The sequence below is a fragment of the Polypterus senegalus genome, chromosome 13, assembly GCF_016835505.1.
Source record: "Polypterus senegalus isolate Bchr_013 chromosome 13, ASM1683550v1, whole genome shotgun sequence".
Lineage (NCBI taxonomy): Eukaryota > Metazoa > Chordata > Cladistia > Polypteriformes > Polypteridae > Polypterus > Polypterus senegalus.
Window position 1 is genome coordinate 76,973,414 of NC_053166.1, and position 13,261 is coordinate 76,986,674.

The window sequence follows — 13,261 nt, forward strand, 5'->3', positions numbered from 1 at the left end:
GTAGTGATAAGTGATTATCACGTAGGAATCTGCTGCACTGGACGGTCAGCTGTCACAAGTTAAGGCTACTGTCTCTGCTGACCTGAGAGACACGGCAATGCTTTGCTAAAAATCTTCATAAAGCCTAGGTACAATAACTTCACTCCTTTGCTATCTGGTTGGTATAGTATACTGCTGTACAAAAACCTTGATCATTTGTAGAAAACCCTCGTTTTTAAAAATTCTATATCTTTACAGATAACAACTGCTACAGATTCTGTTATTTTTTTGGGTATGAGGCAAATTAAATGGAAGCTTGGAGATACCCGCCAACTCCAGTGTGGATTGTTTAGGCACTACTCGTTTGGATGTCGACTGAGATTACGTTTATGGGAGACGATGAGATAACCGATTTCCCAATTGTTTTGTGTTACAACAATACTTAACTTCTGTGCTGCACAGCTTACATACAGCTTTTATTGTTTTTCACTGACTCACTGTTTGAATCTGTAGGAAGTCAGCAAATCTAGTCAAAGTGTCAAAGTCACCAATTATATAGTAAAGTGCTTTTCCCATAGAAAGTCTTAAAAAACACATCAGTGACATCTACTGGATCAAATGCCAAAAACAAATATAAGCAAAAATCTACATATAGTAATTGAGCAGGGCAGAGATTCAAAAGATCAAGCTTGAGACAGTGAGAATCAATATTGAATCATTAAAATGAAAAATAACGATTAATCAGACAATCAATATTTTTACCCAAGCCTAATGAGCATACAAAACCCCAACATTTTTTCAATTGAGTTTAAAATACTTCTAAAGATCTAAATCAGATGATTTTCACAAAGAAAATCAGCATAAATTGTCCGATCACAAAACTCAATCTTTTCAGCCCTGGCTTTTCTAAGCTTTACATTAATTCAGTTGCAGTGCTCCATTACACAAGGTAATACAGTAGTTGACCAAGCATATTTTTTTTCATCCAACTTCCTGCAGTGTAAAGAAAGAGCAGCAAGTCAAGGTTTGTTTCACAAGACAGCTTAGCCATTATATTAAAGAAAGTGGAATAATAAACTGCTAAAAAGGAGTCAAGAGAAGACATCCTGATCAATTATACAAACTCCAAGAAAAGCTACTTTAATTCAGATTTCGTATTTGATCCTTTAAATTAAAATGGACACCATTTGAATTTGGACAGCGAGCTTGTTTTAAATGCAGCAGCTTACATTATAAACTAAAAAAAGAAAGACTAATTTGAAATTGCTGCTTAGTAAATAACAGGTTTGTTAGCTTAGCAGCAAAATATATATTTAACTGGGGTCTTCTTGATAAACAACTTATGAACATTTGATACATTTGTGGCTTTTTTGGGCTTTTTTAAAGTTTTGTACTGTGTTTATTATTTGTTGCTGTGTGTCATACAGCATAAGTCTTAATAAGAAGCTAGAAGTGCATTACTATAATGGTAATCCATATTTATTATTACAGCTCAAGAATTATGAATGTCTAGCTGATACACTGAAGAAAAAAAAACACCTGTATAAATATAGTAAATGTATATTTTAACAGCAGAAAAGCTGTGCAATTAATTAAAAATTATTAAAATCTATAAATGCACATACAATTTACATGTAAGCACTGTTTAATTGCCACTATCAATTGATTGTGACAAATATCTTTTTTTCTTGTTACTTTTTTTAATTAAGCCTTGTTTCAGATAAGTAAATTAAAGAAAAAAATTAAACAATATGACAACCTGTAATTATGAGAAGCATTTTGTTTTCTTTTAAGCCATATGTATTATGAACACATACACTGTGTGCACAATTATTAGGCAAGTGAGTATTTTGACCATATCATCATTTTTATGCGTATATTCCAACTCCAAGCTGTATTAACTTGAATGCTTATTGGATTTAAGCACGTCAGGTGATGTGTATTTGTGTAATGAGGGAGGGTGTGGCCTAAGGAGATCAACACCCTATATCAAGGTGTGCAGAATTATTAGGCAGCTAGTTTTCCTCAGGCAAAATGGGCCAAAAAGAGATTTAACTGACTCTGAAAAGTCAAAATTGTAAAAGTCTTTCAGAGGGATTCAGCACTTTTGGAATTGCTAAGATATTGGTGTGTGATCACAGAACCATCAAACATTTTGTTGCAAATAGTCAACAGGGTCACAAGAAACGTGTTGAGAACAAAAGATGCAAATTAGCTGCCAAAGATTTGAGAAGAATCAAACGTGAAGCTACCAGGAACCCATTATCCTCCAGTACTTTCATATTCCAGAGCTGCAACCTACCTGGAGTGCCCAGAAGTACAAGGTGTTCAGTGCTCAAAGACATGGCCAAGGTAAGAAGGGCTGAAACCCAACCACCACTGAACAAGAAACATAAGTTGAAACGTCAAAACTGGGCCAAGAAATATCTGAAGACAGATTTTTTTCAAAGGTTTTATGGACCGATGAGATGAGAGTGACTCTTGATGGACCAGATGGATGGACCTGTGGATCAGTAATGGCACAGAGCTCCACTCCAACGTGGAGGTGGGGTACTGGTATGAGCTGGTATTTTTAAAGATGAGCTAGTTGGACCTTTTGCATTGAAGATGAACTCAAAATCAACTCCCAAACCTACTGCCAGTTTTTCGAAGACACTTTCTTCAAACAGTGATACAGGAAAAAGACCATGATTTTTATGCAGGCCAATGCTCCATCACTTGCATCGAAGTTCTCCACTGTGTGGCCAGCCAGTAAAGGCCTTAAAGATGAAGGAATAATGACATGGCCCCCCTTCCTCATCTGACCTAAACCCTATCGAGAACTTGTGGGCACTTCTTAAACGCTAGATCTACGGGGGAGAAAAACAATACACCTCTCTGAAGAGTGTCTGGGAGGCTGTAGTCACTGCTCCACAAAAAGCTGATCGTCAACAGATCAAGAAACTGACAGACTCCATGAATGGAAAGGCTTATGACTGTTATTGGAAAGAAGGGTGGCTATATTGGTCATTGATTGATTGATTTATTTTTTTTGAAATGTCAGAGATGTTTATTTGTAAATTTTGAGGTGTTTGTTTATTATTCTCACTATAACAGATGAAAATAAACAAGTGAGATGGGAAATTTTTCATTTTTCCTTTAGTTGCATAATAAATCTGCACACTAATAGTTGCCTAATAATTGTGCACATATGTATTCCCCTGATGATGTTCACACTCACATTTCCGTTGTGAAACATTCAGGTTTCAGGTTTATTAACATTTTGGATTGACTGATAGCACTGTGTTTGTTCCATATTAAAATTAATCCTCAAAAATACAACTTGCCTAATAATTCTGCACTCCCTGTGTTTACACATATCAGTTAAAGTATGCATTTTATGGATATTTCATTTATTTTAGTTTTTTTATGCTCACTGAACAATAAGCCATTACAGAATTTCATTTGTTAATAAAAAATGAACAGTTAACACCTATTGTCTATAGTTTAATTATAAATATACACGTTTTATGTGCTTGGTTATGTAGGAGCTTAGTGTAGAAAAGCTTTTAAAGGGATAAAGGAAAGAAGAAAAAAAAACAATATCAGAACTGGATGATCAAGTAACATTAAATCAGCGATGGGTAGTGGTTTTAAAAAAAAAACCTGACTGGAGTATCTCTACTCTAGGCTATTTAAGAATAAGGTCAAAATACTTTACATTCTATATATAGCAAATACCTGTACATGCAGTACTGTACTGGTTCATTTTATATTTTTTTGATTTAAAGTACAGCAATAAAGCTTCACTATTATTTTATTAACAAGTGTTTTCTAAAATCCACCTTCATAAAAGGAAAAGTGAATCTGTGTTCATCTGGTTGCTGTGTCTCTGTTATATGCTATTTGATATGGCATTCGTAAAAACAGTGTGTATGTTTTAGATGTGCCGTCAGCTTGACTGAAAAATGCAATGTATTTTATTATTACATGCATTACAATATACATTCCAAAAGATGGTGCACTGGAAACATTAATACTGAATATGCTCAGGTTTATGTTTATTACTTACTGTATATTTCAGCCACTTTTAAATGGGTAGCACATTCAGCATGTAATAAAGTAGTATACGTTTTAACTCTTTTTTTTTTTTAAATTAAACTAACATTTTCAGTGCAAGTCCCAATTTAAATACAAAATTGGATGACAAGCATGCACAGAAACAGAACTCATACCTTCATGAGTATGCCCCTCCCCCACACCCCATCCACAATGAGAAGCCCAAGAGCTCAATGGGCTCAAGACATACCAATAAATGAAAGGCGAGGCAAGTCTTCAATTCAAATATCTGATCCCGTTTAAAAACACTTTCTTTTCATTTACTACTCTGATTTTCCTAAAGTATTTATTTAACAATGTTTTAGCAAAAAAAGCATGAGCTTTAGATATTGTGAGCATACAAATGGTTAACTGATAAGCAGGTTATGCAATACAAGTAACTTGAGATTTTTCACATGGATGTTTTAATACTGTTAGCAGTTGTTCAGTACTGGCCCCCCACAGGGCCTTCATTTCAGCCCCTTGTACCATAAACATTGTGATCTCCATTTAGCATGAAAACAGACTAATCTGACATCACTACAAATAAAATGAAGCAAGTCATGTAATTTCAGAACTCCCTTAATCCAGACCACAGGAACCACAGCAAACATAGGGCTTAAGGCTGGAGCAAACTATGGACAAGACACTGGTCCATTATGAACACACACATACAAACACACACTAGGGTCAATTAAGCATCACCAGTTCACCTACCTGCATGTCTTTAGACAGTGGGGTGAAACCAGAGCACCCAGAGAAACAAATGCCAATATGGAGAGAACATGCAAGCTCCATGCAGGGAGGACACAGGACGCAAGGCAGTAGCACTGCCACTGCACTGCTACGTCACTCCATATAGAGTAAGAAGCAGATTTAAAACGTTTTTGGTGGAGTAATCCTTTAAATGAGGAGAAGGGTCAGCTCTAGTGTGTATGGGCAGGTTTGCTTATGGGCTTTAACAGGTACAGGTTTCCACAGGTTAGGCTAGCTGACTATTCACAACCATGCTAAACCATAATGGATAGATCATTCTATAGGGGTAGATGTGTCAAAACTGAAGATTCCAGTGACAACAAACTGGAGAATCTACATCAGACTGAAGTTAAATCAATATCAAAAGCATAAGCAGTCTACAGAATGAATATATTGCGGGGGAAAGTCTTCAAGTTTCTTTGGGGAAAATCATGGAGGGCATGTAAGGCAAATTAGTTTTTCCTTTTGGTAAACCTTGATTTTGTGTAAAACCACACCCCCATCTGGGAGGAGGGCCCTCACAGCTGGTGCCCTCTCTCCAATGATCTGAACATTGGTCATTTTGAAGTGATTTTGTTGAATTTCTGATAAAATCATCTGGCAAGTACCAGCTCCAGCACACTCACACATAGAGTGCATTATAATGTGTCTCTGTTTTCAGATAAAGACATGCATTGTGTGCTGCTGCGATGTATCTATGGAAACCAGCACATCACTGTACATGTTACAAACATCCCAAAGATGTAATGCAATTTCCCCAGGAATGAATGATGGCAACCATTTAATATAATAAAAGTGCAGTCTTTTCCTTGACTTTCAATAACATTTAGATATACTTTTTATCCCAGGTCGCCCTAATCCACGATTATGGTACACATTCGTCGTATTTCTCAAAGTATTAATCGTATATACTTTGTACCCGGACTGTCAACTTAGGTATATAAAACGGGGAATGAATTAATGATCATCTGTGGTACCAGACTGGCAAAGAACTGCACAGATGTGACTAAGCGGAGGGCTGGCGCATTGCCGACTGGCTTTTTCTGCCAGGGTGTACTGGCGTTGTGGAGGATGGAGGGCGGCTCCGATTTTCCATCGGTTCTTTTCAAAGTCGGCCAAGCAGATCGGGCTCATGCGAAAATCCTAATACTCTTGCAGGCTACAGCAGCACAATGCGCTACCAGGAGTGTATATTCCAGCTAATCGACCACATTGTAACTTATAACATTCCTTAACGAGACACTATGTCCACCCCTCCCACTCAACTGAGGGCGAAACCTCAAGAAGGTGCACCTCAAAAGGAGTTCGTTTTCTCATTTATAATTTTCATTGAAGGTCGCAATTGTGATCCTTGTGGCGATATGAGAGAAATCGGGGCGCGCCAACCTCCTGTTATAAATGAGGGCGTCGCTTTCCTCCACTACTCTGAAACTGTCAAGTTTCGTGTTGTTTGATGGGTTGATTTAAAATGCAGTGCCTCGAGTCAGGGTGGCACTGTGGTTTACGCTACCGTCACACAACAAAGTGGAGGAGAATTCGACTCCAGGCGGGTTGCCGCTTTGGCGAAGTTCTGCGTGCATACTGGGTTTCTCCCTACGACTCCAAAACGCACAATTTACATTAAATGTCGATTTGCAGCAGGCCGCCTTGGTGTGTATACATACACACTCCCTAACAGACTGGTTCCTGTCGTATTCAGTTCAGCCACTGCTGTCATAAACTCCGCCCCACCCCGGTAGAAAGAGCGGATTCAGAAAATGGATGGCGTTTTGGGAAGCGATAAAGCAAAAATACGCCTACCAAAGCCGAATTATTTCGGCGTCTAAAATCGTCAGATAGTGTTAAGTAGAAACAGAAACATGTGGCTTTCCTGCTTATACATTGAACAGTTGACAGTCTTCGCTTTACATAATAAAATATGATTTTTTAACATGCACCTTATATGCAACATAACGTGAATGTTTAAGCGATATTCTGAGCCGTGTATAAAGTGGTTTAAACAGATCGTTGCATCGACAGTGCTCGAATATAAATACACTGAAGGCGCAGTTTAAAGAAACTCAAGCAACAGGAGATCCGCCCAAGTCTCCGTACGCGCCGCGCACACCTCCTGGCTTAAATGATCAGACAGGGCCACTTGTTGCGCCCGTCTTTCTGTCAAGTCGCGCTCGCTTTTCGTGCTTCCTTTGACTAACGCTGTAACAACGAACTAAATCATAGTTACCTCTTGTTTCTTGGGTTACGGTATATTACGGATTGCATAGAGGCCAACTGCTTTTATAATATGTGCCATAAACAGACACGTGCATGGGTTGATAACTTACTATTTCAGCTGCCAAAATGCGTCCCTTCTTCGTCCTCAGGTAACTCTGGAACCTCTCCATACACGAAACCTGTCCTCCACCATCGTGTTCTTCAGCCATATCTACAGCTCCCGAGTCCCCAGTTCGTGTACCAACAGTAGTCCAAGTCGATCTCACCGACAAGAACTCTTCTCAATTTCACCCAGCGAAGAAATTCACCAAATCCTAACAACTCCGAGTCGCGTTTGTCCAGACAGATCCACGCTACACACTTTCGCACGTCATAAAGTCTGCTCCACGCCTTATACGACCAGACCTTCTGTGGAAAGGGGAGGAGGGTGGGGTTACTGCTGCGAAGCGCCTGCCTGCTACGAGTTATGCATATCTCTTATCAACCCACGTGTATTCTTTCACTCGCAGAAGACATATTTTCTTCCGCCTGTACAGTTCCCTACAGAACAGAAGAAAAAACATTTACGTTAATAGAGATTTTTAAGTGATGCCGTAAAATTAGGACAACAGTTGAGATTAGTCCAGTACTTGCTCAGAAAAAAATAGCAAGTACCTCAATATGGAGCCGATTATGGTTGCACAGAACTTTTCACAAGGCTTAAACAGAGAGAGGATAACAGTGAGTGGGTGCTACAAAGCAAAATGAGCTGGTGCTGCAGAGTGGGAAGACTAACAAAAACATGGCCTTTGTGGCAAAAATGTGTGTGTTTGGCACACAGTGGGATGTGCAGAAAGGAATCAAGTGTAGGCAGTTAGTTGGCTGTGGGGTTTACCAGGTTACAGTGAGAGCTTTCTTCTCATTTTGGCAATTAATGTCAGGTCTTAATATGAAGGAGGTGCAACACTGCATTAACACAAAGGAGAAAATGCTTTTATGTTTTTAAAAAATAGTGTTAAGAAATGCCCCATTCCTAATTATTTCCCTCCACCCCACCAACTGTCAGACAGAAAAGGCAAAATGAAAGGTTAACATTTCCTTTTCAGTAAAAAGTCAGCCCCAAAGTGTACCCAAATCTGTTTTTAGACACATTAACTAAAATTCATAAACATACTTAATCTAATCACAGGGGCCGTGGAGAATGACAGTCTATATCAGCCCTGGAGAGTCACTAGTCCATCACAGGATCTACTGTCATATTCATATAAGGCCAATTTGGAACTATTAATTTACATATGACATATATATCCAAAGATATGGGAAGAAATTTCTGAGTACCTAGAGAAAAACCAACAGAGATCCAGAAAGAGCCAGTTGGAAGTAAATCTAGCTAAGCACTTAGTTTTCATTAGGCTTTTGTCATCAAGGTCCTTTTTTTCTTTATGTAAGCCTAATTTTTGTGTTTTTTTTTATATATATATCTTTTTGAGCTTCGGTGACTGTTTGTGGCATGGTGGCACAAAGGCCCAGTTTCATGAAATGCTAGACTCCTGGCCCAGTCTCAAAGTTAAGCTAGCATGTTCTCGCTCTGCCTATGTGAGTTTTTCTCTGGGCACTTTGGTTTTCCTTCACTATGGGTCCCCATGACCCTGAGTTTGATAAACTGGTTTCTGTAAATGGATGTATGTAAGAATGGAGAGTTTTGTGTTTAGTTATCAGTTCAATGTTCTCTTATTTGCTGAATTTCTGTGTAACTGATATTGGTTTTTAGATTTTTGTAACTAAGGAGGTATAACTAGCTTGTGTTTTATTCTGAGCTCTTCACTTGTAATGATCAATTTTGTCACCTTGTCGTGTAACACTGGTTTCCCAAATAGTCCCCCAGACTGATGTTTACTGGATAATGTCAGCTTCCCAAACACCTGAATACAATAGACACAAGCAAAAGTCCCAGCACAACACATCTCAAAGACCCAAAGAGCTTCTAGTGCATATATACTGGGTTTATGTCTTAAAGTTGAAATGCTTATACATTTGTTAAAAACTGGTAAATATCTGGCTTTTAGGCAGCTGTTGTCTTTTTTCTTTGTTAAAAATACACACAGTTACATCCTCATTAAGATATTTGTTAACTGTCACCCGATGCACTCAGGTTCTAATCTGGGTGGTTCGTCGTGTGCTGGTTGCAGCAAACTAATAATTTACAACTTAAGTTTCTAAGTGAATAGAGAGGAGGTTAGGAGCACGCAGTGATACAGCGCATTGCCACATCTACCACATGACAAACCAACTCAGGATCCCACATTAAGACTTGAATGCAGCCATGCAATGTGTGACACCTCAGCACCACACTAGTTCAGATTAAATGGAACAGTGTGAGGTTTTTTATGGTGGCTGGAGTGCCAATTCTGCCACCAACTGCCAGAGTTGAAAGCCTAAATGCAGGGCTGGATGCAGATTAACGTCATACCCAGGACGGAGCAAATGCAGGTTAAGGCCCAACAGAGTAGAGTCTCTTTTGCCATTTACGGGATTTGAACTGGCAACCTTTCGAATGCCAGTGCAAATGCCTCAGAGCCACCACTCTGCCCAAGTGAATAAATGCTTCATAAATGTTTCCATTTTAATATAAAGGAATAAGCAGTCTTTTGTGAAAAATCAGATTATAATATAATCATTAATGTCAGTTTAAACAATTAATATTAGATTTTGGTTCATGCCACTATTTTATACAGCTCTTTTATTTTACTGTTTACAGTTATGTACTAAAACCCCAAAGAGATCATTAAAATAAAAAAAGTTCTGGTGAAGAAAATAAAAAAATAAATACTATGCAAATACTGCATTACATGTTCATACTGTACTGTTAACACTTTAGTAATTACTTCAGAAGTTTTGCTTGGTTTACACTTTAAACTTGAGAGTTACATTTGCTGTCACTAGTGAAAATTTAGTATCCTTTCTTGTCAGCCAAATGTAATGAGAATTAAGTATTCCCCCACCCCCTAATGCATTTTGCTGGTCACTTATTTAGATTTCTTTTAGCAGATGTACCTATATTTAAAATTAAGTTAAACCAAACACACAAATTCTTCTTAAAGTGTATTACACTGTAAGTGGTGAGGTAAATAAAAGTTTAAGTAAAAAGGAATACAAGTAGTTAAGGTCTGGAAGGTGCCCTTTTAAAAGTAGGTTGTCAAGTGGCATTCGGTCCCATCTATTATTTTTTTTAGCTTGTTAGGCGATATTTTCCCAGGATTGAAAACTCAGGAGTGACTATGTACTTTAAAAGTTTTGTTTTTATATTATTTTAAACCAGGTTCAGGACTAAAGGTAATCCCATGAATTCAGTATGTTAGTGTGGCAAACTGAAGAGAAACATTTAACAAATCTTTAGTTTCTTTTGGTTTATTTCTGGATTTCAAAGTAAACATTTAGCACTAGAAAAGGAGATGTGCATGGGTGAATTCCTGTTACAAACACTTTGCTATGATCTTGAAGGTTTTCTAAGTAAGTAGGCAGCAAAAATAATCAGCTGTTATAAAGTTCCTGATAAAAAACAATGATATCCAAAAAAAAACCTAACTGATCAGTTTGCATTTCAAATTAGATTGCTAGATTGTAGAAAATTTGTAATTTTCACATGCATTTTCACACATTTGTAATATAAGTAGGACACATTCTTCTGTTTAAAAGTAAAAAACATGAGATTTTATTTGGTGTTAATAGTTTCATGTTGCGGCAGCTGCATTTACTAAGTGCACTAATGTTTTTTATTTTGCCTTGTTTAAGTAATTTTGTAACCCACATTTTTGTGCATGTGTGACTTAGTAATTGATCAGGTATTAATGAAGGATTCAGAAAAGTTTTCGAGTTGTGTAAAACTAGCTTCATAATATTTTATTTAATGTCAGTTTTAACATTTGTAAGGTGGGCCAACAGAATGAATATCCTACTGATGACCTGACCTTTATTAGTGTTGTACATTCAAAGGTTCCCCTTCAAGTCATGAACTAACAAGCAAGCTGATGAACTTATCAGTAGGTAAAGATTAAACCTTTGTGGATAACATCAGTCATCATTGAAATGAAGAACTGCCATTATAGCCAGTGAACTAGCAGTTGTTTTAATCAATATCATAGCCTTGAGCAAGAGTAATCTTCTTGTTGCCCATCCCATCCACATTAATGAGTAACACTTCATCCCTCAAGTACAGCTGAACATCCAACCAGTTCTGTTTCTTGGCATAAGTGAGCTAAACAACTTCTTGGGTTCCCTACGGCCAACCCAACAGAGAAGACAGTGTTTCATCAATAACACCTTGTGCTGTCTGTAATGTACTATACAGTAGCAAGCATCACAGAACATGCAGCTGTGAACCTTTTATCTTTCCTTTGAGAAAAACTACATTTTAGATGTCTATCTTCCTATTTTATAAAGCAAATCAAATACATTGCTTATCACAATGAAAGCACGACTAGACCAGCAAAGCTTTGAAATACAATCTGTCAGTTTCCCACATACAACGTGAACGGGAATAACAAAATGAAGATTTAATAGTAACATAAAAAAAATGAATACTCAACCCTGAATTGGATTAGACAGGTTTGAGAATATTCTGTTATGTTATGTTACAAAAAATGGCAAATAAATCATTTAAATTAAGAAATAGTGACCATTCATGGAATGGCATTTTGTTGAGAATATATTGTAATAACATGAAACATTATTACAAAATGTTATTATTAATAGTATTTTTATTTAACTTGTTAAGAAAAAAATATACCATTGCAGCAGAAAAATACATAACATTTTAAAATGTTATGTATTGTATAAAATAAAAAGTCACATGCTCTTTATTGTTAATAAAATTTGTTTTTGAGTGCTAGTTGAGTTCCTTGTGGGTTTGGGGCGGCAAAGTAGCTTTACTTCTTAGGACCACAAAAAAGAATTGAAATGGCTCAATGTCCATCAATCAGCCGCCATTGGCAATACTTATGTTCATTCCTGGTTGGTGATAAAACTATCAAGGAAACAGATATTCTTCCAATCTGCCCACAGCTCTCACTGCTGTCTCAAAGGAGCGCAAAGGCTGAATGTGATGTGAAGATACAGTATAGAGTAGTGCCATTAGCAAGAAAGGTATAGAGATGACCAACTTCACTTTAAATCCCTCTCTATGTGCAAATGTATTAAAACTGGCCATTTAGAGTAGTCATTCAACCACATGTTCATGTCATGTTGATAAATCCTCAGAAAGAACCAGAATATGAACTCAGACCAGAGGTAAAAGGGCTAACACTATGCCACTGTTCTGCTTTCATGTACATATTTAGCTCAAAATTGTGGTATTTTATTTCCCTTTTAAAAAGTGTATTGAAGCATTGACTCTAAGAAGACAAAAAAAACTTAAGTAGATTAAGTGCTGGAAAAGATTAAAAAACAACCTAAGACTCACAACATGACTTTTGGTTCAGTAAAGATTTCACAAAAAATAACAATATCTTTTAAATGTTTAACAAAATTGGTTTTAAAAATGTAAATGCCACAAACATCCACTCTAACCTGTATATTATGACGTTTACTAAACCAAAACCTTGTTATCTGAATCACAGAAACTTCTGTATATGAAAAGTTTGGAAAGAGGGTCATGACAGCCAAGCTGATAAAATGTAATCAATTTGAAAGGAACAGTAACTGTTTTTAACCATGCATGTGTTTACTTGTTTATTTGAAATAAATTCTGTTTGTCATTTTGAGGATATAGCCTACTGCAATAGTTTACTGTTTGTAAGGTTGATGCTTGCTCAGCTTTACCCAGAACAGATTTTTGCTTCTTCTTTAATGTTCACAATTAATTCCTTTTGAACACGGGGCTGTACAGTGTCAAGCACAAATATTTAGGAATCATCTCCAGGGCTCTGAGAAGGTAAGCAGTTCCACCCCGAGCAAAGAGAGGGCACCAACATTAATGTATTCTTCTTCTCTGTCCACAGTTCAGAAGCTCGCCAACCAGAAGAACAGTAAGGTCAGTTCCATTCCCTCCTCCAAGTACAGTATTGCCCTTTTCCTAGCCATTATATTAAAGAATCACAGCAACCGGGGTTCATTATGAACCAAGAGACCATTTCTGATCACTAGGTGCTCTCATCTTTATTATTTTGTCAGCCCTGGCTGAAACTCCTTTGCACCAGCGTATATTACTTATTTAATAACCAACTCTATTAAACAAGGTTTGTCAGCTGATCCCCAGCAT

The 13,261-nt window shown here is 37.3% G+C and overlaps 1 protein-coding gene across 1 annotated transcript in view; it reads right to left on the reverse strand.

The window, feature by feature from the left end:
- The window catches only part of plp2 (proteolipid protein 2), a 68,521-nt gene extending 61,055 nt beyond the window's left edge, over positions 1–7,466 (reverse strand). Inside the window, exon 1 of the mRNA XM_039775384.1 lies at positions 7,137–7,466. Within this exon, the coding sequence (XP_039631318.1) occupies positions 7,137–7,235 (99 nt within the window). The 5' untranslated portion in view covers positions 7,236–7,466. The remainder of the gene's footprint in view (positions 1–7,136) is intronic.
- Between the last annotated feature and the right edge of the window lie 5,795 nt (positions 7,467–13,261).